The sequence below is a fragment of the Macaca mulatta genome, chromosome 6 (genome assembly GCF_049350105.2).
Source record: "Macaca mulatta isolate MMU2019108-1 chromosome 6, T2T-MMU8v2.0, whole genome shotgun sequence".
NCBI classification, from domain to species: Eukaryota; Metazoa; Chordata; class Mammalia; order Primates; family Cercopithecidae; genus Macaca; species Macaca mulatta.
Window position 1 is genome coordinate 101,835,589 of NC_133411.1, and position 27,356 is coordinate 101,862,944.

General features: G+C 36.6%; 1 protein-coding gene across 3 annotated transcripts in view; it reads right to left on the reverse strand.

The window, feature by feature from the left end:
- Positions 1-2,491: 2,491 nt before the first annotated feature.
- Positions 2,492-27,356, reverse strand: part of SKIC3 (SKI3 subunit of superkiller complex) — a 91,877-nt gene continuing 67,012 nt past the window's right edge. For all 3 annotated transcript variants that reach the window (XM_015140451.3, XM_078004994.1, XM_078004992.1), the window contains exons 38-43: positions 23,267-23,388; positions 21,033-21,191; positions 16,865-17,017; positions 8,380-8,510; positions 6,469-6,592; positions 2,492-3,279 (exon numbers count right to left, since the gene is read on the reverse strand). In XM_015140451.3, coding sequence (XP_014995937.2) covers positions 3,205-3,279; positions 6,469-6,592; positions 8,380-8,510; positions 16,865-17,017; positions 21,033-21,191; positions 23,267-23,388 — 764 coding nt within the window. In that variant the 3' untranslated portion in view covers positions 2,492-3,204. The remainder of the gene's footprint in view (positions 3,280-6,468; positions 6,593-8,379; positions 8,511-16,864; positions 17,018-21,032; positions 21,192-23,266; positions 23,389-27,356) is intronic.

A 27,356-nucleotide genomic window follows, 5' to 3' on the forward strand; every position in this document is an offset into this window, starting at 1 on the left:
GTGAAAGGAAGACCTGTAGAGAGACAAGAGTCAACCTTGTCAAAACAAAGTTTCTACATTTTTTAATGTGCCATGACAAAAAGGAATCTGCAAGCCACATTCACTCATACTCCAAAATATACTTCATTTTTGTGTTCCTATAAAACTTTCCCAAAGCAGGTATCAAACTTTTTATGCAGCAACCAAATATGTATGCCTTCATATTCATACATTGCAAACTAGTACGTATTTACCTAATGTTTTATACTGTTTCAAATAACCACATCTTTTAATTCCTTTAATGTGTGAGTATTTCTATCTAATCCTGTTCTGTAGAGAATTCTAAATTAAAGGAAGTTTAATAGCTCCTTTTTGTAAAGTGAAAAGAGAGCACAGCATTTTAGATTGCTTTTTCCTGACCAGAAATTAAAAGGGACACTTCATAAAAAATGACAAGTGACCCCAAACAAACACATTGTGTTCCAAAAGTTTACTTGGAAGCTGAAACATGTTTTTCCCATGGGAAATTATCAGATGCCAAACGAGTGTATAAATATCTAATTAATCAATAATAAAAAATGGATAAAAATAGCAGAAAATTCACTACAATTCCCAAACAAAATATAACAAAAGTAATGAAATACTAATATGGAAATTAAATACTGGTCCTTCAGGAAACAATTTTTAATCTAATTTCTCTAATTAAACTTATGTATAGAGCCAGGCGCTGGCTCATGTCTGTAATCCCAGCACTTTGGGAGGCCAAGGCAGGTGGATCACCTGAGGTTGGGAGTTTGAGACTAGCCTGACCAACATGGAGAAACCTCGTCTCTACTAAAAATACAAAAAAATTAGCTGATCCCAGCACTTTGGGAGGCCGAGGCGGGCGTATCACGAGGTCAGGAGATCGAGACCACGGTGAAACCCCGTCTCTACTAAAAATTACAAAAAATTAGCCGGGCGCGGTTGTGGGCGCCTGTAGTCCCAGCTACTCGGGAGGCTGAGGCAGGAGAATGGCGTGAACCCGGGAGGCGGAGCTTGCAGTGAGCCGAGATCGCGCCACTGCACTCCAGCCTGGGCTGGGCGACAGAGCGAGACTCCGTCTCAAAAAAAAAAAAAAAAATTAGCTGGGTGTGGTGGTGCGTGGCTGTAATCCTAGCTACTCAAGAGGCTGAGGCAGGAGAATCACTTGAACCTAGGAGGCGGAGATTGTGGTGAGCCAAGATTACGTCATTGCACTCCAGCCTGAGCAACAAGAGCGAAACTCCGTCTTAAAAAAATAATGATAATAAAACAAAACAAAAAAAATCATAAAAAAACCTCTAAACTTCCAAAAGAAATTCTGGCCACTGTTTTAGAGTTTCTGGAATCTTATAACACTGATACATCTTGAATTTCCTTTGCTTTAGGCATATTGTTTAACACCATTCACCTTTATTAATTAGTATTAAATGACAATGTTAAGAACACTTAGCTTAGCTCTGGCACAAAGTAAGCTCTATAAAAATTATGTGAGTAGAAATGATCTGAGGCTCATGGTAACCGGGCGGTGGTAATTTGACAAGAAGGCAACGAAAGTTAAGAGAGAATGTGTGCACATAAATGCAAAAAAGAATGACCTGAGACAGCATCAACTCAGGTGTTTTTCCAACCCTCCAGTCTAGAAAAACCTGCATTTGAGGTCTCTGGAAGGCAGAATTTGGCAAGGAAGTCAAAAACCCTTTGATTATGGTCCTGAAGCAAAGGGTAATCTTGTGAAGCAAGTGACACTCCAGAAAACAGATGAAGGGCAAGAACTGAATACAAAGCATTTAGGTGGATGGAGCCAACCCATTCTGGAAGAAAAAGCTGAAGTGTTCTCCTGAGGAAATGGGAGCATGGAGACGAGGGCTATGCAGGCAGTCTTTTGAAGTGCATCTGTGGCTAAGTCTGTGGACCAGGTTGTTAAAATCACTGAATCAGATTGACAGTTATGAAGATAAGGAAGAAATGAGCAGAGAATGGCATGTGTTGAACCTTGCTGAAGAAATAAAGGGAAGAATCATCATTGGAGTAATATAGTAGTTTGAAAATCTGAATAAACATTAGGATTTCTTTGGCATACCTTTAAAATGCAGAGTCCTAGGCCTGTCCCCATCCTTAAAGATTCTGATTGCATAGGTATGAATGATTATAATGTTCAGACAGATTTGGGAAATACCAGATCAAAGTTCAGTTCAATTATTAACCGCTGAAGTACAACTATAGAATATTATCAATTTATATTATCTTAAAAAGTAACATCCTGACGCCACTGCTTTTGAAAAGTCACATACATAAATCATATAACCACATATCTTCTGTGCAATAAATAATATACGTAAATGTCTGAAAATATTTTTTAAAACCACAAATCCAAAGTGACTTTCTTCAAATATGTAAAGAGCTTAAAAAATAGATAACTGTGCTTTCAAGTTTTAAAATTTGAAATTTAGAAATTATGTCTGATATTGATATTATAAAGAAAACAAGACACTGTATTTTTGTTTTATTTCAGAAAGTTCAAGTCTTTCCATCATAATTGAAGGAATTGCATGATCAATTAATTATCAGCATTATTTTCCATTAATGTTTTTAAATGCATTCACATACTTCAGTGTTTGGAATTATATAAACATATCCATTAGAGTCTAGACTCATCAACATTTATATTATGCTTTTTCAATAGAATTTGAGATGAATCACTAGATAAATAGGTTACAAGATTATCTGGATTTTATGATGAGTTGGTTTGCCGAACTTCAGAATTCATAGGAGGAATTAAATCTTTGAATTTGATTTTTAACAAAAGAAAATTGTGCATTGTGCTAATCTACTTTTGCATATTACATAGAAAATGGCTATTAAGGCTTTATTGTAAGGGATTACAGTAAAAGATATTCTATTGTGCACCATGCAAGATGCAGAAAATAATGGTTTACAAATAATGTTAAGCAACCAAGGCAATAATGGTTTTCCTTTCATTCTGGTTTTCCCAATTTTTTTTTTTTTTTTTTTTTTTTTAGATTAAAATCAGGTTTGGAGTTAACGGAAAATTGCATTCCTAACTTAAAAACTTCAACTTCTTTAGATTCCTTTAGAAAAGGAATAAATATAGTTTAAAAAACGTTGCTTTGGGAAGAAGTCTTGATTCATTGCTTCATTCTTACAGCTTTTTCTTTGCTTCCTTACTAAAATAATCCAATGTTATTGTGAGGACAATCTCTGATTCAGTTCCAATGCTCTTGTATCTCCATGAGTTTTGGCATTATTTACCAGCACCTATGGGAAATCACATACAGGAACATTAGCATTTTGTTTATTAACAATATCTGTATTTTGATTCATTGAAGCCAAGTAACCCAAGAGCGGCAGTCTTGAAAAGGCAACGTTAAACTACACTAGGAAAAGTGACTCTGTGCAGTCTTTCAGTCACTTTTGCAGATATAAATTGTTCAAACAAAGCTAACATCAGAGAGATGCACAATTCATTCAAATTAGTATAGATGCCAACATTCCACTTTTTTTTTTTTTTTTTTGAGACGGTGTCTCGCTCTGTCACCCAGGCTGGAGTGCAGTCGTGCAATCTCGGCTCACTGCAACCTCCGCTTCCCAGGTTCGAGAGATTCTTCCACCTCAGCCTTCCAAGTAGCTGGGATTACAGGCGCCCACCACCATGCCTGGCTAATTTTTGTATTTTTAATAGAGATGGGGTTTCACCATGTTGGCCAGAGGCTGGTCTCAAACTTCTGACCTCAAGTGATCTGCTGGCCTTGGTCTCCCAAGTGCTGGGATTACAGGGGTGAGTCACTGTGCCCAGCCTGATTGCTATCATTATCAGCACCGTATAAAATTAAAGGTTTTGTTTGTGGGCTTTGTTAATAATACCATCACCTCTAAACGGTATAATAACGTCACCTCTAAAAAGACCACTTTACGCATAGAACTGTTCAAATGAAATTGCTCCCCTTTGAAACCACAGCTCAGGATCTAAGCTATAGGTTCTAGGCTTTATTAAGAACTTTTCCATGATTTCACCAATTTCACAAACTAGGAGATTCAATTTCAGCTGATCCTTCATATTAAAACATTTTTTGGTTGTTCATCGTCAAGCATTGTGAAGGGTCTGAGGTTCTGCTCTATTTGCAAGCTAACAAGTTAGCCTGCCACAGTTCCATAGATACTGCCAGAAGACACAGGATTTTCAGGTCACAGAGAAAAGTCTTCATTGCTCAAGGTATGGCAAACAGCATGAGCATCAATATATTTTCCTCTGTTCTTCTTGTCCTCTCAGCCTGTGATGTGGACGGACTGATATAGTTTCCCACATATGCAGTTGGTTGTATTTATGAGATAGGAACCCTAAACTTAGGATGCTTAATCTTTTATAATGGACAGGAATATCTACCCTTTGTTCTGGAGGGAGACACTAGCTCTGTCTTCCAAGGATGTTCACTATACGAATATCTTTGAAAAGATAGATTAGAACAAAGAGTTAATCAGGCCTCCTGCTCACAGGATATTTAGAAATGCAAGAGACCCATGCTGAACTGTCTCCCAACATTCATGAATGTTCTACCTTTTTGGTTTGGCTTATGTTGATTATAATGCCTTTCTCCAAGCATTGTTTTCTTTACTATTTCTTTAATGTAAACAGTATTTCAGAATGCTGTAGGCAAACAGTATTTCAAAATGCTGTAGGTACTGAAAAAGCTTTTCAGTGATTTTCATTGTGTTTTAAAAATTGTTGGCTAAAGCTATGAAAATTTTAACCTAATACATTTGTATATTATCTACATTATTTGAAATAATTTTGGATACATATATGTTTATATATTTAGATGCCAGAGCCATCCCATGAGAAGTAGAGTAGAAACTGTCACATGTATTTCATAGTAAAGGCAACAATAAGGCAAATAGGATAACAGAAAATAACAGAAATAGGATTCTGTTACCTCTAACTCCATCCTATCTGCCTATTTGCCTCCACTGCAATGGCCGCAAAAATACAACTAACACCTAGCAGACCAAGGATGCTGCCAAATATCCACCATTGCACAGGACAATACCCACCCTCGACCCACACCCAAGAAAAAATTGTGCATTCCACAATCTCAGTAGGTTGAGTTGAGATCTCTGAAGATGAGAAACTCTGGGTTAAAAAGACTGTAAGGTGGTGTATCATATCCCAGGTTCAGGAAAAGAGAAATATAGGCAGGCAAAAACAGTATAATTGTTGTGATGTTAATACAAGACCAGTGACAATTCATGCATGGACATTCTCTCCTTTGGTTTACCAGTTGGCCATTTTTACTTAGCCTTGCTTCTTGCTTAAATACAGTTAAAAACTTCAACTTCTTTAGAGTCCTTTCTTTAAAAAAGAAAAGTATGAATAACTATAGCTTTAAACAAATGTCGCTTTGGGAAAAAGTCTTGATTTACTGCTTCATTCTTATGGCTTTTTCTTTGCTTCCTTACTAGAAAATAATCCAATGTTTATCAAAAACTGGATAAAATATTTTATCCATCGATTTCTAAAGAAATAACAAAGGTATATAAATAATATGAAAGAAAGTGTAGTTAAGTTGTTCCTTTTTGGCCAAAAAAGGGAAAGAAAACGTTGATTTTTGATACTGCTTTAGGTTGGATTTAGATGGTCATATATTTGTATTGTTATAAACTTCACTAGGTAAGGGCTTTAGATCAGCAGTTCGCAACTTTTTATAAACCTCAGTACATTTAACGGATGACTTTTAAACTTGTGATGTTCTCATTGGTTCAAAGATAAAGTCCTGCAATTAGACAAGCTCCTTAAAATTCTACCTTTTTCTTTCAATTAAAAAAGCTTATAGGGATGCATTAATAGAGAGATATATAAAAATATCCATGAATCTGTTATATTGTATTACTGAAAATAAAAAAGTAAAACCATTTGTCACCTATGGTTAGTATCTAATTACTTACAACATGCTTCACAACTGATCATGACCCCAAGGTTGTTGGTACTCAAAAAGTGTCAAATTTTGGAGCATTTCAGACTTTGGATTTTTAGGTTAGGGATGCTCAACCTGTACAGTTTCCCCATATAAAGGCATCTTGCACATATACAGGTTAAATCCACATTAAACTTTTTTAAAACACACGTTTTAACAGTTCTGTTATTTATGCCAAAAAGCCCCAGCTTTTGATATTCTAATATCGAAAGGAGAATTTCACAACTAACCCATGGTAAGATACAAGCTATATATTTAACCTTCAAACCATGTGCATAAATATTTCTCATTTTCAACAGATGTAACAGTAGATATTGTAGTCTTTTATTAGACAAAAAATTACACACTCAGTTTTTAAAAATTCAACCATAAAAGTGAGGTAACTTTGAACAATTAACTCTAAAACCCTTAGATCAAAGATACAACATTTTAAATAAAATCAATGCCTTAAACATTTTAAATAAAATCAATGCCTTACGTCAATAAGCTCATAGTCATCTTTGGCATATAAGTGTCTCAGCAGGTACCAACGTGCAGTTGATGCAATAGATTTGGGATACCCAGGCTGATATACCACTCTTTCCAAAAGACGCCGTGTCTCTCTGGAAAAAAAAGTTAAATTTAGTCCAAAGCATGCAAATTACCATAAGATATCTCCTATACTAATCTCACATACACATTGTCGTTCTCATATTTTTGCAGATGTGGTACCTGATTATGATTTTTTAATTCAGATAACAATAAAGGTAATAATGGCTAATATCTATTAAGTGTTTATCATGCACTAGGTACTATGCTAAATATGGTTGTATTTAATGTTCACAACCTTATTAGGTAGATAGTTATTATTCCCATATGGCAGATAACTAAATTATTCCAATTTATTCTCATTCCAAAGAGAATAGGGAGGCAATCCCTATTTTATAATCTACTTTGAGTGCTCTACCTCTAATCTTTTTGAAAAGTAGGCAGAAACTACTTAAGTCACTACTTAAGTCACTAAATAATACAAGGGTGATACAGAGTGGAACAAGAAATATTCAGCGTCTACATTACAGGCTATGTATATCATATCAGGCTTTTAGCATATGTTTTCAAGGATGTGTATGAAACATAAACCCATGTAATAACAGGCTGATTTACAGCTGTGTTCTAATTTTTTCTTTCCTCATTTACTAGCATCTATGACTCCAAAACTTCTGTACTGCTAAAAACAACATAAACCATAGTATATTCAGAACTGCTAACCAGAAGGATCTTCTAAGTAGCAATTAGTTTGAAGCAGGAACTAAATAACTTGTCTTGAAGATGCTTTTGCAGAGGGATCACGTAGTAAGTACGTTGTTATTTTTCTTAGACTACATCTTTATTTGGGCTAGGTTTTGAAGGTGATAAAAATTATGGGAGGTGTTAACAAAGATTATTGGGATAGGGGGCGAAAGGGGGATAGTCCTCTCTAAGTTACCAACACTGAGCATGAGCAGCAGTAGTTCATTAGGAAGTTTAAATTACAGCCTAAAACATTTCTTAGTGAAATTAGTCACACATAAAAATGGCCCAAAATAAATAAATGTTAATAAATAGTGCTGGAGTTGTTAATCAGCCATATGGTCTTAATCTTCCACCATCCCTATTTTGTGATGTGTCTTTTGCTACATATTTATATGTACTAACCTCCATTTCTACCATACCTATTCTGTTCCAGTAATGTTTGCTCCTCTATCTCTGCCTTACTTACAGATGCTTTGTATTATATGTAATATACATTAGAACTAGATATTTTCAAAATCTTAAAGTATTCTTGCCTGTACTTTTTAGCCATGTGATCTTTAAGTAATGTTCTTCAAATTTAAGTGCATTTCTTCCAACATATACATTGCTATAGAATTTTTATATTTTAATCAGAGCAGCTTTTGGATTTTCTAGATAGGAAACCACATCATTTATAAAAAACATGTCTCTGCCTTTTCAATATTTATTACTTTTTTCATAGCCTATTACATTAGCAAGAATTTCTGATAATGTAGCCTTGAACTGGGGTCTTTTGGTTTTGTTTGTTTCTAGAACCCACATCACACTGTTGGCGCCTCCTAACACAGTGAAGAACAAAAACTCCAAGACCTTCTTCACTGGAAATGCTATCATGCCAAATCCCTCATGCCCTATAAATATGTATCAAATTGCCTTCTTAAACAAATATAAGGCTTTATTTCTCCCTTACTGGATTTCTGGAGCCAGTTCTTCCAAAGTAGATACAGATATATAAACACCCCTCAAAGTTTGTTAAATTGATCTGTTATAAACTTTAAAGTTTATAATCTTTCCTTGTTTCCTAGAAAGATTTAAAGTGAAGAAGCGTTTATAAGAAAAAGATGAAGATTCTTCATACCTTGCCCCCATTTTACGTTTGAATTGTAATAAAGCTTGTAAAAGAACAGCCAGTGGACAAAAGCAAAGTTTTAGGGCCTCAGTTGTAGCCTCTTGAACCAAAGATGGCCAGTGATCATTGGAAATGTTAGCCTATAAAAATATAAGACAAATATTAACTCAAAGATTTGGTATATTTATTTGAAAAGTATGCAATTCAATTCTCATTTATTGAGTACCTATTTGTGCAAGTCACCATAGAAATAATACAAGGAGTATAATTACTACAAAATGATTTAAGATCTGATCCCTGCTCTTAAGGAGCTACAAAATGGGGTAGACTGGGATAAAGGAGGTTTTCAAAGAGGAGATATTTAAAAAACACTAAAATATTTGTTCAAAGAAAATGCACTATTATACTACATAGGGGAATAAAATCTATCAGTCTTGTGTCTACCAAATATACAAAACTCAATTTAACATAATTGATTCTTTAACTGGTAGTGATAAAGTTCTACATTTAAAAAATTATCTAAGGAGAGAGGAAAGGCTGAAATAAAGTATTTTAATAAACTCCCAATATAAAAAAGTACAAAACAGATCAGAGATAAAGGTATCAGAGATAAAAAATCTTTTAAAAATTTCACTTTATGGCTAAGATATCAATGCATATATTACTTGAGTTACATGCTTTATTTTCACATTAGGTACTGACTCAGAAATAGCAAAGGTAAGTATTTCTGAAGAAACAGTAACAAACTAAAGTGATGAACACTTTACTGAATTATGTAAAGAGAAAAAAATGCATTAGAAACTTTCATTTAAAAATCTCAAATTTTGACTGAGATTTCATAACCACAAGTATCTAAAATATATATTTTAATAAAGTCAATATAACGAGTCAATATAGTCTATTTCAAACACCAAATTACATAACAAAAATTAGAGCAATTATCTGAGTGAAGTATAGGCAGTAGCAATTTATATAATTAAGAGGAAGCTATAATGAACGTGAAAATAGACAACAGCGGTTATGATGCATCATCTATAAAGAGCGGCAAGCCTGGGATACATCTGACAAAGAAAGTAAGGCAAAGCACATTCTAATACAATTATTCTTAACATATTATTAAAAACCAGTAACATAAAACTCTCACTGGATGCTTTCAATAATGCACTCTCTAAATTCTATGAAATCATATAAAACACTCTGTAAAGTTAGCCCAAAGATGACTTTGTAAGGGAAAAGTCGCTATATATACCTGGCATATTAAACAAAGTGATCAGAATACTTCTATTTTGTTTTCCCACTACCTCTTTAACATTTATTTGAGAGATACTTTTTCTGTGTCCCTGGATGTAAATTACATTAGGCCCCATGAGTCTTATTCCTTTTTTCTTACATTCATCCACAAATATAGTCTCAATTAGAATGTCCTCTTTTTTCCTCAACACTCAGTCTTTGTTGAAAAGTAATATTTGCACATACTTCCCTGCCCCGCCTCAATTCCCCTCGGCTCCCAGGCTAGACTATGGTTACAGGCAGTAGCAGGTAGCTGGTTCCTCTTCCCCAGTACTCCCACCTCCTGTGGCTAATTGTAGCTTCAGGGCCCTACTGAAACACTAGAAGTTTGTATTTAACTGGTGCCATTGTAAGGTGGTGCCAAGCTCTCCAGGGTTGACAGATATTTAAAGCTCTTTTCCTCAACTTGGCTTTAGCAGAGACTCCCAACTTCATGGGTAATCTCTCATCAGCAGGCCCAGCAACATAACCTGTGGGGCCCAGTGCAAAATAAAGTATAGGGCCCTTTGTTAAAAAAATTATCAAGAATTCTGGCCGGGCGCGGTGGCTCAAGCCTGTAATCCCAGCACTTTGGGAGGCCGAGACGGGCGGATCACGAGGTCAGGAGATCGAGACCATCCTGGCTAACACAGTGAAACCCCGTCTCTACTGAAAAAAAAAATACAAAAAACTAGCCGGGCGAGGTGGCGGGCACTTGTAGTCCCAGCTACTCGGGAGGCTGAGGCAGGAGAATGGCGTAAACCTGGGAGGTGGAGCTTGCAGTAAGCTGAGATCTGGCCACTGCACTCCAGCCTAGGCGACAGAGCGAGACTCCGTCTCAAAAAAAAAAAAAAAGAATTCTAAGATAGCAACTACAGAACATTAAATCAAGTATGACGCCCTGTGTAACTGCAGAGGCTGCATGCCCATGAAGCCAGCCCTGCTCACCTGCAGTTCCACTAATCTAGCAAATGTATTCTATTCTTCTCACTCTCTCCACATCCTCTAGCAATGTGGAAACTTCAGATTCCTTTCTGCTGACATCCCATCATCCCTCTAGGTGGCCTTACTGAATAGGATCTAGGATAACTCCTATATCAACCCACTCTCACCACTGGCATTGCTCATTTCTGGATCTAACAAACTCTGAGAGTGTTGCTGATTCCGTCTGCAGCAACTCTCCTTCATTCTTTCCTCCCTATAGCACAAACTGATACTCCTACCTACCTTTGGGATGAATCTACTGATGACCACTCTCTCCCAGAAACATGTGATCACTTTCTAAAACGCTAGCAACTCTCCTCTTCTCTGTCCTAACACCTTCGACTGAGTGCCACAGTCTCTGAAACATGTTAGATACCCATTCATATGCTTCTAGACACATGCTTCCAGGACCCCAGAGGACACAGATTGAAGCCTCCCTCTCTCTGGTAGCAACCCTTTCCTCAACTTTGTGTGTATCTGTCTACAGAAACATGCCAGGGGGAAAATGGGCGAGGCAACAGCCCTCTCCAAAGAAATGTCTTCAAGAATCCTTCTCTAACTCCACTCTTCTGATGCTTTTTTCTTTTTTTTTAATTTCAAGTTTAACTTTAGATACAGAGGGTACATGTGCAGGTTTGCTCCATGGGTATATTGTACCCAGTTACGGAGCATAATACCCAATAGGCAGTTTATCAACCCCTGTCCCACTCCTTCACCTCCAATGGTCCACAGTGTCTGTTGTTCCCATGTTTATGTTCACGTGTGCTCAATGTTTAGCTCCCACTTGCAAGTGAGAACATGCAGCATTTGATTTTCTGTCCCTGTGTTAATTCACTTAGAATTATGGCCTTCAGTTCCATCCATGTTGCTGCAAGGGACATGATTTTGTTCTTTTTTTATGGCTGTATAGTATTTCCATGGCAGATATGTACCACATTTTTTTTAATCTAATCCACTCTATGGGCACCGAGGTTGATTCCATGTCTCTGCATTGTGAATAGTGCAGTGATAAACACACGAATGCATGTGTCTTTATGGTAGGATGACCTATTTTCCTTTGAGTATATACTCAGTAATGGGATTGCTGAGTCAAATGGTAGCTTTAAGTTGAGAAATCTACAAACTGCTTTCCACAGTGGCTGAAGTAATTTACATTCCCACCAACAGGACATGAGCATTTAAGCATTCCCTTTTCTCTGCAGCTTCACCAGCACCTGTTATTTTTGTTGTTATTGTTTGTTTGTTCGTTTGAGACAGGGTCTCACTCTGTGGCCCAGGAGAGAGTGAGAGGGCAAGATCTCAGCTCACTGCAGTCTCAACTTCCCGAGCTCAGGTGATTCTCCCACTTCAGCCTCCCAAGTAGCTGGGACTACAGGTGCATGCCACTATGCCTGGCTAATTTTTTTTTTTTGTAGGGATGAGGTTTTGCCAAGTTGTTCAGGCTGGTCTTGAACTCCTGGGCTCAAGTGATCCACCCGCTTTGGCCTCCCAAAGTGCTGGGATTACAGGCATAAGCCACCACATCCAGCCTATTATTTTTTGACTTTTTAATAATAGCCATTCTGACTGATGTGAGATGGTGTTTCAGTGTGGCTTTTATTTGCACTTCTCTGATGATTAATAGGGATGTGCATTTTTTCATATGTTTGTTGGCCACTTATATGTCTTCTTTTGAGAAGTGTTTGTTAATGTCCTTCAACTATTCATTAATAGGGTTATGTTTCTTGCTTAATGATTTAAGTTCCTTATCGATTCTGGATATAAGACCTTTGTCAGATGCATAGTTTGTGAATATTTTCTCCCATACTGTAGGTTGTCTGTTTACTCTGTACATAGTTTCTTTTGCTGTGCAGAAGCTCTTTAATTAGGTCCCACTTGCCAATTTTTGTTTGTCTTGCAATTGCTTTTGGATGCTTAGCCAAAAAATTCATTGGCAAGGCAAATGTCAAAAAAGGTATTTCCTAGGTTTTCTTTTAGAATTTTAATAGCTCGAGGTCTTGCATTTAAATATTTAATCCATCTTGAGTTACTTTGTATATATGCTGAAAGGTAAGGGTCTAATTTCATTCTTCTGCAAATGACTAGCCAGTTGACCCAATGCAATTTATCGAATAGGGGAGTCCTTTCTCCATTGCTTGTTTTTGTCAGCCTTGTCAAACATCAGATGGTTGTAGGTGTACAGCTTTATTTCTGAGTTTTCTATTATATTCCAGTGGTTGATGTGTCTGTTTTTGTACTGGTACCAATGAATTCCCTCCGTATTTGCTTGCCCTTCACTTATTTAGTTTAGTTTGGCGGGATATGAAATTCTTGGTCAGAATTTCTTTTCATTAAGGATGCTTCAGAACAAGAAAATAAAGAAAAGAAAAAAGAAAAAAAGGATGCTGAAAATAGGCACCAAATTATTCTGCTTCTAGTTTGTAACATTTCTGTGGAGAGGTCTGCTGCTAGCCTGATGGGATTCCTCTGCATGTGATTTGACCCTTCTCTCTAGTTGCCTTTAAGACTTCTTCTTTTGCATTGACCTTGGTAAATCTCATGACTATGTGCCCTGGGGATGACCATCTTGTATGTCAGTATATAGCTGGGGTTTTCTGTATTTCTTGGATTTCTATGTCAATCTCTTTAGCAAATTTAGGAAAATTTTTGCGGACTAATATACATTTTTCAAGTTGCTTATCCTCTCTCAGGAATGCCAATGAGTTGTAGATTTGGTCTCTTTACATAATCCCATATTTCTCAGAGGTTTTGTTCATTTTAAAATATTCATTTTTCATTATTTTGGTGTCTGACTGAATTGATTAAAAGAACCAGTTTTTGAGCTCTGAGATTCTTTCCTCAGCTTGATGTATTCTTCTTTTAATACTTCCAATTGTATTATGAAATTCTTGTAGTGAATTTTTCAGCTCTAGAAGTTCGGTTTGGTTCTTCCTTAAAATGACTATTTCACATTTCAGCTCTTGGATTATTTTACTGGATTTCTTGGATTCGGTTTCAACTTTCCCCCAAATCTTGATAAGCTTCCTTGCCATCCAGACTCTGAATCCTATGTCTGTCATTTCAGTCACTTCAGATTAGTTAAGAACCATTGCTGGGGAACCAGTAGGCTACATTTGGAGGTACAGGGACACTCTGGCTGCTTGAATTGCCAGAGTTCTTGTGCTGATTCTTTCTCATCTGGGAGGGTTGGTGATATGGCTTGGATCTGTGTCCCAGCCCAAATCTCACGTTGAACTGTAATCCCCAGTGTTGGAAGTGGGGCCTGGTGGGAGGTGATTGGATCATGGAGTCAGAGTTCTCATGAACGGTTTAGCACCATTCGCCCTTGGTACTATACGCCGAGTAAGTTCTCATGAGATCTGGTTTTCAAAAGTGTGTGGTACTTCCCCCCTCTCTCTCTTGCTCCTGCTCTGACCATGTAAGATGGGCCTGCTTCCCCTTTGCCTTCCACCATGATTGTAAGTTTCCTGAGGTCTCCCCAGAAGCAGAAGCCACTATGCTTACTGTATAGCCTGTGGAACCATAAGCCAATTAAAACCTTTTGTTTATAAATGACCCAATCTCAGGTATTTCTTTACAGCAATGCAACAGACTAATACAGTTGGTATTCTTTTAACTGTGGTATAAATTGAGTATAGTCAGTTGGCTTACTTCTGGATGCTTAAAAAGAGTCAGGGCTCTGTACAGGATCTTTATGTGTAGGTGAATTCCTGCACTTGGTTTCACAGGTGTATATGTTAGCAAGATAATTTTTGGTGTTGTAGTTTGGGCTGCAATCCAGTAGATAGTGCATAAGAGTAACAGTGGGTACCTAGGCTAACACTTAGCCACATGGCTCTTTTGTACTTCTTCACATTCACAGGCATTCTCTTCAGCAGTGATGGCGGGGACAGGATAGAAATGACCACCTCACCAGCTCTGTTCCAGGGCCTTAGGGGAAGCCCCCTCTGATCATTCGCTCCATGCCCACGTTACTTTTGTTAGGTGATTTGGGTTGTGGGGTCCCCTTGTGCAGGGGCTATGACAGGGAGATATGCCAAAACCTTTCTGGACTGGCCCTGCAAAGGGAGGCATGCCCCACTCTTGTCCTTGCCCAGGAACCCATGCGTCTCACCCCTCTCAGCTCTTGAGGGTAGGGACTCCTCCCCAACTCAAGTGTCAGCCGCAGATTTCAGCTCCGTACTCCTGAGTTGCATGCCACAGCCCTGGGGGCACTGGAATGTCCCATGGCTCAGGGTTGAGTTCAGGTTATCCTGGAGGATCCTATATGCTACACAGCAATCTCTCTTGATCTGATATCTCACTTTGGAATCTGATATGTAGTGTCTTAGCCAAACTGTCAGTTTTTATATGTGTCACATTGTATCACATATAATAAAACTTTCAAATAAAGACTTTTATAAATGTCTTATTTTAATATATCCATCCTCCCCATACTGCCAGCTGTTTACCATAGAAATATGGCATACCTTTTATTCCTTTATAATTACTGGATGTCAAATGTTTTTTCAAGAACAGATTGGATTGATAGCACTTTAAGGTTTACAAAGGCATGTGTAAACATTACTTCATTATTCAAATAACGCCACAAGAATGTAAAATAGGTATTCTGATCTCCTCTACTACAGAACAAGAAAAGAGCTTTAAACAGTTTAACTGGCTGAAGGTTTCACAGGTAGTAAATGGTAGAACCAGAACATGGGATCTTAGAGAAAATAATTCTGTGGTGTAGTACTGGTAGAGGTGGAGTGGGGGAGTGGGGTGGGGGGACAGGTATACATGGGTATTACTGAACTGCAAGCTAATTTCTTCATGTCAAACAGGGTTATTATTATTAAATAAGTTAATAAGAGTAAAGCACTTATAACAGTACCTAGCATAGACTAAGTGCTATAGTTTGCTATTATTACAACTATTATTAATTTGTTCTATTCCAGGTCAGATTTAACTTCCCAGCATTAATAAAAATCAACAAATAATATTGAAAAGTAATCCATAATAAGTTAGGCGAAAAGAGTGTCTACTTCTCCAGTTCACAAACTGTAGGGCATGTTATAGGTACTATGTGTGGCTTCTATGGCTCACTAGTTACCAAGATCATAAAGACCTTTGTTATATATAAAAATGGGGCAAACAAAACAAAATAGTGAACTATAATTAGTTGGCCACATTATTATTATTTGTCCATTCATTCAAAACCATTTATAGAGAACCCCCTATGCACAAGGCAGACTGACAGAGCAAGGAAGCAAAAATGAACAGAAATAGCCCCTGACATAAGAAGCTCTTAAATCTGCTCTACAGTAATGGCACCAAAGCCAAAAATAAGTCCTAATTCTATATTTCATTATCAAAATGCCTAAAGTGAATAACTAACATTCTCATGGGTTACTATGGTAAAAACAAGAGTTACTTTAGCTGTGTAGGATAATTTCTTCTAACCATATAAAACTGAAATAATAACAGTTTAACAAAATAATAAGGATATGATAAAAAAATCCAAACACCATCGAAAGATACAAAATGAAAAATTATCCTCTACCATCCCTTAAAACCCCCAGTCCCCTTCTCCAAATAACTGCCATTATATTTCTTATATATCTTTCCATATAATTATATCTTTGTGCTTTCAAGCATCTGCACAAACACATATGGTGTATTTAGAGATATACATTCTTAAAAATTCATACCACATATATGAACACTCTATTAGAATTATATCATACATCTTGTTCTGCAGTTTGCCCTCACTCTCACTTAAACATGTATCTTCACAAATTTTCCCTACCAGCATGTAAAATTTTCAGATTGATATATGTAAATTGGTATCAGAAAATAGCTTGTTAGGTCATAAGTTACTAGAAATCCCTCTTAAAGAATGCTGAATTGAAATGAGAATGACTGAAATGTTCACTATTACCATTTTTGTCACAGTTGAGTAGCTAAATTTAATTCTAATACAATTTGTTTCACCAAGAAACAAAAATGTATATCCTACTATAATTCAACTTTTAAAACTGTAATCCTTTTCCCCCAAACATTGACAATGTTCTGCTGTAGTCTATAGATTTATGTTGCTCTATGTCCATCACAAACCCAAAATACAAAGTGTATCAAGAAGCCACACTAGAAGACAATGAAACAACAGGAATTCAATCAAATATTACTATGTAAAAAGACTTCATGTCAAAGAAAGATAAAATATCAATTTTTCATGATCATAATTATAACATGATCTTACCATACAGACTTTTAATGCAAGCAGTGCTAGTCTCAACAGACTTGAGAGCTTCCCACTCCAACTGCCCTGCTGAGATGCCACTTGTAGACTCTTTCTGTAACACATCTCTGCAGCTCTCATCATTCCTTGGGACTGATACACATGTGCCAGCCACTAAGAAACAAAACGGGAGAAGGAGGCAAAGGATTTTTGTTTACTATGCAGTCTGTAACCCCTATTCCAACAAATTCAATAAACTTTGATGTAGTAAAACTATGTTTTTAGTTATTGGTAAGTTCTGTGCCCAAAAAACAATTACAGGTCAAAAAATTGTCATATTGTCAATTCTTTTAACAACAGCTATTAACAAATCAATTCCAGCAATATATAAACACAATAATATATAATGATCAACTAGGGCTTATTCTGAGAATGCAAAGTTGGCCTAATATTTGAAAATCAATGTAATCCACCGCATTGACAGAATAAATAAAAAGATTAATAGATGCCATAAAAAAGTTTTAATAAAATTCAAGACCCATTATTTTTTAAGAAAAAACTCTCTTAGCATATTCAAAGTAGAATCTTCTTAATCTGATAAGGATATTTATACAAATCTCTAGCAAACACCATTCTTAGTAATGAAATAGTCAATGCTTTCTACCTGAGGTAAGAAGAAACAAGAATGTTTACTTAGCACCACTTTTAACATTGTATTAAAGGTTCCAGACAGTACAATAAAGCAGAACAAATAAACAAAAAACCTTAATATGTAAATATTGGGAAGAAAAAGGTAAAAGGGGCATAACTCTCTATATACAAAATCCAAAACCTTTCAAAGAATAAGTGAATTTAGCAAGGTGCTCGAAAGTCAACATATAAAAATCAACTGAATTTTTAAATGTTTGGAGATAATTTAAACACACACACACAATGGAACAACAACAAAAAATACCAAATACCTAGAAATAAATTTAACACAAAAGTATAAAAGACCTCTAGGTTGAAAATCGCAAAACAATGCTGTGAGAAATTTCAAACTTAATTAAATAGAGGAATATACCACATTTGTGGACAGAAAATCTTCAGTAGAGTATTACTTCATCAATTGTCCCCAAATTAAACTGTAGATTCTAAACAATCTCAATTAAGGTCCCAGCAGAGCTTTTTTGGGTGAGAATTAACAATTTACCGTAGACTCTCCCCTTAACTGTGGTTTCAGTTACCTGTGGTACAATACAATAAAATACTCTGAGAGAAAGAGGGAGACCACATTCATATAACTTTTATTATAATATATTGTTATAGCTGTTTTATTATTATGGTTGTTAATCTCTTATTGTGCCTGATTTATAAACTTTATCATAGGTAGGTATGTATGTATAGGAAAAAATAATAGGTATTTATATACACACACACACACACACACACACACACATATATATAGTTCATCACTATTTGCAGTTTCAGGCATCTACTAGGGGTGCTGGGACATCTCCCCTGCAGATAAGGTGGGACTACTGTATTTGGCAATGCAAAGGACCTAAGACAAACTTGAAGGAGAACAAAAAGTTGGAGGTTTTAATGTTACCACATATCAAGACTAATTATAAAGCTATACTCAAGAATAAAAAACAAAAGAATAAACAAATAGATCAACGGAAAATAATGAGGCCTGAAAGACCCACACATTGATTTATGACAAAGGCATCACCGTGATTCAATGGGGACCAAGTAGTCTTTTCAAAGATTGGTACTATGTTACTTATGGGTAAAAATAAATCTTAACTCCTGCAATATTCACAAAGATTAATCCAGGATAAATTATATACCTAAATATGAAAAGTAAAACAATAAAATTTCCAAAACAAAACATAAAAAAAACTTCATGAACCTAGAGTAAGCAAAAAGTTCTTAAATAGAATATCCCAATAAAGCATTAACCATAATCAGACTTCATTAGAATTAAGAACTATTCATCAAAAAATAACATAAATAAAGGCAGCCATAGGTGTAAGAAAATATTTTCAATATAAATATCCAAAAATGTGCTTGGATTCAGGAAATATCATAAATTCCAATAATTCAGTAAGTAAAAAATGAATAGTCCATTAAAAATTATGCAAAGCACTTTACACAGAGGATATCCAAAGGCTCAATAAGCATATGAAAAGTTGTATGATGTCATTAGATATCAGGTAAATACAAGTTAAAATCACCAAAAGATATTATTACCTACATATTCACCAAAATGGGGGAAAAACACAACAATCTGGCAATATCAGCACTTGGAATTCTCATGCACTGCTGGTGCAAGTGTAAACTGGTGTAACCATTTTAGATAACTCTTTGGCAGGATCTACTAAAGTAACCGTACATATACCCTATGTCCCACCAAAAAGCATGTCCAAGGATGGTCACAACAGCATTCTTCATACTAGACAAAACCTGGAAACACCCAAATGCCCATCAACAGTAAAATGAATAATTATAGTATGTTCATAAAATGAAATGAAATAATTATGGCTACATAAAACCACCAAATGAATCTCACAGACATCCTGTTGAGTGAAAGTAACCAGATACAAAAGAGTACTACTCCACTGACACAAAGTTCAAAAACAGAAAAAACTAAATAGAAGTCAGAATAGAGGTTTTCCTTGTATTGGGGTGGGGGAAGTCAAGCAAGGAGATCAACCGACAGAGGCCTGGGGGAGGCAGTTGGGTTGTTAGAACTGTTCTGTATCTTGATATGGGAGGTGTTAAACAGACATGTCATATTTAATGAGTAGTACTTTAAACATTTTTACACTTTATTCCTTGTGAATTATATCATAACATAAAAGAAAACACACACATACACACACACATGCAATCTCTTAAGACTTTACTTACTGATATGGTTTGGCTGTGTCCCCACCCAAATCTCATCTTGAATTCCCATGTGCTATGGGAAGGACCCGGCAGAAGGTAACTGAATCATGAGGGGAGATCTTTCCTGTGCTGTTCTCATAATAGCGAATAAGGCTCACGAGATCTGATAGTTTTAAAACGGGGAGTTTCCCCATACAAGCTCTCTCTCATGTCGGCCACCATGTGAGACACGCGTTCTGCCTTCCATCATGATTGCAAGGCCTCCCCAGCCACAGAGAACTGTAAGTCCATTATCCTTCTTCTGTAAATTGCCCAGTCTTGGGTATGTCTTTATCAGCAGTGTGAAAATGGACTAATACACTTATGATATAATTTATCCTTCAATTTTTCCCTTTTAGTTTGACAATGTATTTCTCCCTTTGATAATGAATATGAAATCAACAACATCTAGCTGTTGATTAAGTATCTAAGGTCAACTAGATGTTCTAAGGTCAACTAGATGTTGATCTTAAATCCTAAATCTCATATGGAAAACTTACTCTAAGAAAGTGGAAAAAAGAATTACAGTAAAATGGAGGCTTAGTTTTCATAATCTAGTAATTTTAGGCCAAATAATTTTTTCAAATTATCTAAAGCAGGGATATAAAAAAGCTGGCATAATAAAAGATCAGAATAAAAAACAAATTATAGTAAGATAATAAGCTTCTATAAATCTGTATCAAAAAGCGCCTTTGATACTTTCTCTGGGGCACAGAGAAAATATAATTGTATAAAATAATTATGTGCTTCCTTATATTTTAATATCAATAAGAACAAAGTACACAGTGATCATTGTACATTTGTCACTGTGGATAACCAGAGCCACCTGAAAGAGCAGATATCTGTTGATTCAAGCATCAATCCTGAAAATAATTATTTCTAAAAGCACTAAATACAGGTTATCTGTAAAGTAGCTAGGGAGAAACTATACGCATCCCCTCTAAAGGCAGAGTTAAACACCATTATGATACCCTTATTATAAAATGTCTATAACATATCAACTCATATAAAAGACAGTATTTTCATCACTGTTTTAAAGTGAGAAAATTTATAATCAATAACTTAAGAAGCTTTAAATCATCATTGTAGCAGATTCTACATTAGTATTAAACTTCCTTAGCTCCTCTAACCACAATACCTTTTTTAGACCTTGAAACTGAGAGATAACATGGTGAGAATGACAGCAAGTCAAATAAAGATGGAGCATAGCCCTGACATTAACTAATATTATGAAGTGCTTTAATTGAGGACTCAGGAAAGAAAGGAGAAAACTTACCTGCCAAGCTGGAACAGAGGTTGAGTTGGACATGACTGTTTTTTGTAATTCTTCAAGTACAGCATCTGGGAGTGGCTTTTGTGACTCCAGGAGTGGTTTACACTGAACTTGTCTCAAAAGTAAGATAACGGCTGGCTGATCGGGGTTACTTTTTAAATTCTAGAAATCAAATCCCAAATAGGAATACATCAAATAGGTTCTTAAGTGTTAAAAGTAAAAGGCATATTCTCCAAGTTGGGAAAATAAAATTCTGAATGTTTATACCTTTTCTTATTAAAGAGTAAACAACTGCAAAAACTAAATAAAACAATGAACAGCTTGTAAACATCAAACTTTACATTTAAATAACCTTTACAATCAGTAACACTATTATTGTAGTCTACATATATTTCCCTTTGACTTAGTTTACTCTTAAGTGATATCCTGAAAAATTTAGGTTCTGAATGTAAGTAAATAGTTGAACTAAGAAAATATAAATATAAAATTAAGTGGGAAGGCTATCACTATTCCATACTGGAAAAAACTGCACTATGTAAGAAGAAAAGAGGCATACATTTTTTTTCTTTCTTAACTTAACAAAGATATTCACTCTACATGTCCTTCTTCTAGGCACAGCCTTTTTGAGTACTTCGAGTAAGAAAAATGACCTATTTTCCCCATTTCCTTAAGCCACTATTTATATCTTAAAATACTTACCTACATACATACATAAATGTATTGTATATATTTATATCCTCTGTGTGTGTATATATTTATATATATGAAGAATTTCTGTAAACAAGTCCTCCCACTATTGTTTCAAATGTTTATCGCTTGTCCCTCAACAGCATACTTTTCTGTTTTTTACTCATTAGATCTTAAATGTATTTCTAAAATGTATTTGATTGCTTTCTTCTAAGTAAGAGATTGGAACAACAAACTGACAAGGAAAGGTTCATAAGGCATCACTTATGCTATCAGAGAGCACATAGCAACTGTCAATTTATGCTTAGTAAGCACTTACTGAGTAATACCCTGTCCTGAACTTATCTCAGATGGAATTCCTTAAATAAAAGAAAAAATGTATTACTCTGCTTTTCACAGAATTCAAGAACCAAAGAAATCTTCAAAAGTCCATTCTTCTTTCTGTGTAAAATGTATACTGATCTTTTAAAAAAACATTACACAACCTCCATGGTAAGCAATTATGAAATATGATGTTTTCAGGAAAAGCTATGTTCAAAACTCTCTTTAACCATTACATTATTTCTAAGTGAGCTTTGGAAACTCATTCATTCATTCAGTAAATATTCGAGTCCCTACTATATTCTAGGCAAGGTACTACACATTTATTCACAGAGCCTGCAAGCATAGAGCCCTACAATTCTGACATGTAAAAACAGACTACTGAGTAGGTTCCAGTCACCCACTCGACAATCTCCACAGTCATTCTATGTGATCCAGAACTTTGGAAAACTGAAGGGATATTGGAAAATATAGCATTAAGATGGAAGCAATCAGAAATTAAAGGAAAATGCTGTCTCTCTAATGGCACCCAAATAAAAAAAAATTTTAAAGACCTTTAATGAGAGCTTGAGTCCTAGAGTCAGACAAATGTGAATTCAAATCACAACTCTATCCATTCCTAATTGTGAGCTCCTATGCACATTACTTACCCTCTTTAAGCCTTAGTTTTCCTCAACTGTAAAAATGAGGATAATAATAAATACTTATATCATAAGATTGCTGTGAAGTTCAAATACAAAATGCTAAATGCAGTGACTGGTTTGTGGCAAGTAGAGTAATCAATAAATTTTAGTTGTTAACATCATAATTGTCATCACCACCACTACATGCTCTTTAAATAATATGCATTCCTCCTTTTTTTTTTTTTTGAGACAGGGTCTTGTTCTGTTGCCCAGGCTAGAGTGTAGTGGTGTGATCACGGCTCACTGCAACCTCAAATTCCTGGGCTCAAGTAATTTTCCTGCCTCAACCTCTCGAGTAGCAGGAACTACAGGCATGCATCACCAGGTCCGGCTAATTTTTTAATTTTTTGTAGAGACGGCCTCTCGCTATGTTGCCCAGGCTGGTCTCAAACTCCTGGCCTCAAGTGATTCTCCCATCTCAATCTCCCAAAGTGCCAGGAATACAGGAGTGAGCCACTGCGTCTGGCCTCACATATTCTATTTTTGAAGTTATTTTCCAAGTAAGATAAGAATCCATGAGTTTCAATGCACATTCCATAATAATACCTTTGTGCAGAGAGTTTCAGCTTCAGATATTCTTCCTGTGTCTATTAGACCAGTGACAGCTTGTGACAGAGACCACTTTTCAAGAGACTGGTTGTAATTTTCAAAGAATTTTTTGTCTTTAACTGTAAACAAAAAATGTCAATGTTACTTTATTCTGCAATTTATAATGTGTTCTCAGAGGAGTAACTGGTTCCTAAAAAGTTACCATTAGACTTATCATCCATACACAGTTTTTCAGTTACATGTGCCATATGTACCATAGACTATCCTGACAAGAGGCAGGTTTCTGAAAAGTTTCATGGCAGGAGTATTTGTGGTTAAATAACTCAAAGCCTCTTATAATTGTGACTTCTAAAGAAACAATAAAATAAGTTGCTGAAAACATGTAAAGATTTACTGTGATATAACTGATGTAAAGTAAGCTGTACATTTTCAGTCTATACAATTTGATATTTGACATGTATATCAGTGAACCATCACCACAATCACGATAATGAACACATTCAGCATCATCAAAATTTTCCACTTCTCCCTTTGTAACCACTTTTGTCCCCAACCTACTCCATCCTCCCCTAGCCTCTGTCCCCAGTCAGCTCCTAATCTGTTTTCTGTCACATAGACCAATCTGCATTTCCACAAATTTCATATAAGTGAAATCATATGGTATAAACTCTTTGGCATCTTTCACGGGTGCTAATATGGCAAATTACATTCATTTTCAAATGGTACATCAACCTTGCACTCCTGGGATAAACCATAATTGATCATGATGTATTATTATCATTTTTACGTATTGCTGGATTTGAATTGCTGAAGTTTTGTTATGAATTTCTCAATCTACCTTCACAAACAATGTTGTTCTTTGCGTGGTTTGGGTATTAGGGTAATGCTGGCCTCATAGATGTTAGAAGTGTTACTATCTTAGATTTTCTGAAAGAATTTGAGTAGAATTGGTATTATTTTTCCTGAAATGCTTGCTAAAATCACTAGTAAGTGAATTTAAGATAGCTATTCAAGATAGCTGATTAGATGCATTTGGTGCTCGCCTCATCCATGGAAAGGAACCAAATAGCAAGTAGACAATCACATTTCAGATATATTATCTGAAAAAGCACACTGGACCTCAACAGAAAAGTAACAGGAAACACCAAAAGCAAGGAAGGAGAGGGGAGTGAGGTCGTCTGCTCAGCTGGGATCAGGTCACGCTGAGTCCCACAAACCCCTGAGTCCTAAGCAGCTAGAGTGAGGCACTATTTTGAGAGCCCAGCCCTCTACCAGGCTGTGTCTTGCCATGCAGCCCAACAGCCCCTGTATCTCCACAGCCCTGCAGCCCCACTGATATTCCCTGCCCACAGCCACTGCTACTGGAGCTGAGGAGAGCCACTGTGAACTACCATGAGCTGCCAATAAGGAGCAGCCATGCATATTCAAGTGCCCTGAGAACAAATTCCACTGCCCTGTAGTTATCACTGCATTGGAATACAGCAGAACTGAGGCATGACTGAAGCCTGTAACCCCCACAACCAGCTGCCTATGGCTGCTCACACTGAAAGCAACCCCACCCTACCCAGTAGCAGGGTCACAGAACAGCAGCTGCTGCTCCCAACAAAGTATTTCCTGGCAGCCCAGCATCACTCTGCCCCTGCCTATCACAGCCAGGGCCTGCATGCACCACCAGGGAGCCTAAGGACAGGTCTACCTGGCCTGGCTCCACTCCCCAGAGTTCCCAAGCATGCCCTCCTGGGGCCTGGGGATTGCCCAGCTTAGACCATCACCATTAGCATTTGAGCACTCCTCTGGGGTCTGAGGTCAGGCCCATCCAATCTGCTGCTAACACCGCAGCTGGCACTCACTCACATGTACCACACGTGGGCCTGGGGACTGGTGCGCTCAGTCCATTGCAGCCACCACTAATGCCAGTGTGGACTGCTTGGGTCCCAGAGGGTCAGTCCCACTGCTACTGCCATCATCCACACCATGCCTGCTGCCCAGGGACTCAAGAACATACCCACTTACCCAGCCTAATTTTGAGGGTTAATATTGAGTGTCAACTTGATCGGACTGAGGGATACAAAGTATTGATCCTGGGTGTGCCTGTGTGGGTGTTGCCAAAAGAGATTAACATCTGAGTCAGTAGGCTGGGGAGGGCAGATCCACCCTTAATCTGGTGGGCACAATCTAATCAGCCTCCAGCAAATATAATGCAGGCAGAAAAACACGAAAAAGCGAGACTGGCATAGCCTCCCATCCTACATCTTTCTCTCATGCTGGATGCTTCCTGCCCTCAAACATCAGACTTCAAGTTCTTCAGTTTGGGGCCTGGGACTGGCTCTCCTTGCTCCTCAGCTTGCAGACAGCTTATTGTGGGAACTTGTGATCATGTAAGTTAATACTTAATGAACTCTATATAGATATAGATATAGATATAGATATCTATATCTATCTATCTATCTATCTATATATCTCCTATTAGTTCTGTCCCTCTAGGAGAACCCTAATACACCAATGCTGCCATTCCTAGAACCTGGGCAATCCATCTACAGAGGCACAAGAATGGGCCTGCCTAAACCCACTAACACCAGTGCCACTGTACATTGCTCTGGTGTCCAAGGACAGGCAAGCTTGGCCCACTGCTGCCACCACTGGGGCCCAAAGACTGGCCTATCTGGCATCCCAGGCCCCACCAAAACTTCACCAAGCCTCCACTAACAAGTGTATCCTAACAAACCAAAGAAATCACAAATATCACTGATGCTGTCTACAGCCAAAGAAATCAGAGACTACATTCAGAATCAAAGCCAAAGTGACCTACCCAAACAACACCATGGATATACATCTTCAGGAAAAAATGCTCCCCTACGAAAGAAAATTCCAAAATTGGAAGGGACTGTTAGACTAGATGTGCATATATCAATGTGAGGACAAAGAAAACAAGAAAAAGCAAGGCAATATGACACCTCCAAAGGAACATCATAATTCTACAGCAACAGATCTGAATCAAAAAGAAATTTATGAAATCCTAGGGGAAAAATTCAAAATACTGATAGTAAAGCAGTTCAGTAAAATACAAGACAATACTAAAAACCAGTACAAAGAAATTACAAAAAGCAATTTAGGATACTAATGAAAAATTTACCAAAGAGATGGATATCATCAGAAATAACCAAACAGAAATTCTAGAAATGAAGAATTCATTGAACGAATACAAAATCCATCTCAAAGCTTCAACAACAGACTAGATCAAGCAGAAGAGCCTCAGAACTTGAAGACAGATCTTTTCAAATAACTTAGTGAAACAAAAGTATAAAATAAGCAAAGCCTACATGACATATGGAACACCATAAAACATCCAAATATTTAAATTTTCAGTGTCCTAGAAGGCAAAAATAAAACATAATTATTTTGTTAAGAAAAACTATTTAACAAAATAATAGATGAAAAATCCCAATTCTAGCAAGAGATTTACACATCTGAAAATATGAGGAGGCTTAGAGATGCACAAATATTTACAATTCCAAAAGATGTTCCCCATGGCACACTACAGTTAACCTACCAAAAGTCAAAGACAAAGAGAGAATACTAAAAACATACTACTTATAAATGAACACCCATCAGACTAACAGCAGATTTGTCAGTAGAAACCTTCCAGGCCAGTAGAGAATAAGATAATATATCCAAACTGCTGAAAAGAAAAAAACTGTCAGTCAAGGATACTATGCCCAGCCAAGTTATCCTTCATAAATGAGGGGAAAATAAAGTTTTCCCAGACAAGTAAAAGTTGAATATCACCACTAGTCCAGTCCTATCCTAAAAGAAATGTTCAATGGAATCTAAACCTGAAAGAGAACAGACAATATTTACCATCATGAAAACACACAAAAGTAAAAACTCACTGGTAAAGCGAACATACAAATGAGGAAGAGAAAGGACATGAATGGTACCACTACAGAAAAACCACCAAAATACAGTAACATACAATAAAGAGAGAAAGAAATAATGCATATACAAAAAAAAAAAAAACTAATTAAACAACAGAAATAAGGCATCACACATCAAGGATAACCTTGAATGTAAATGAATTTTCCATTGA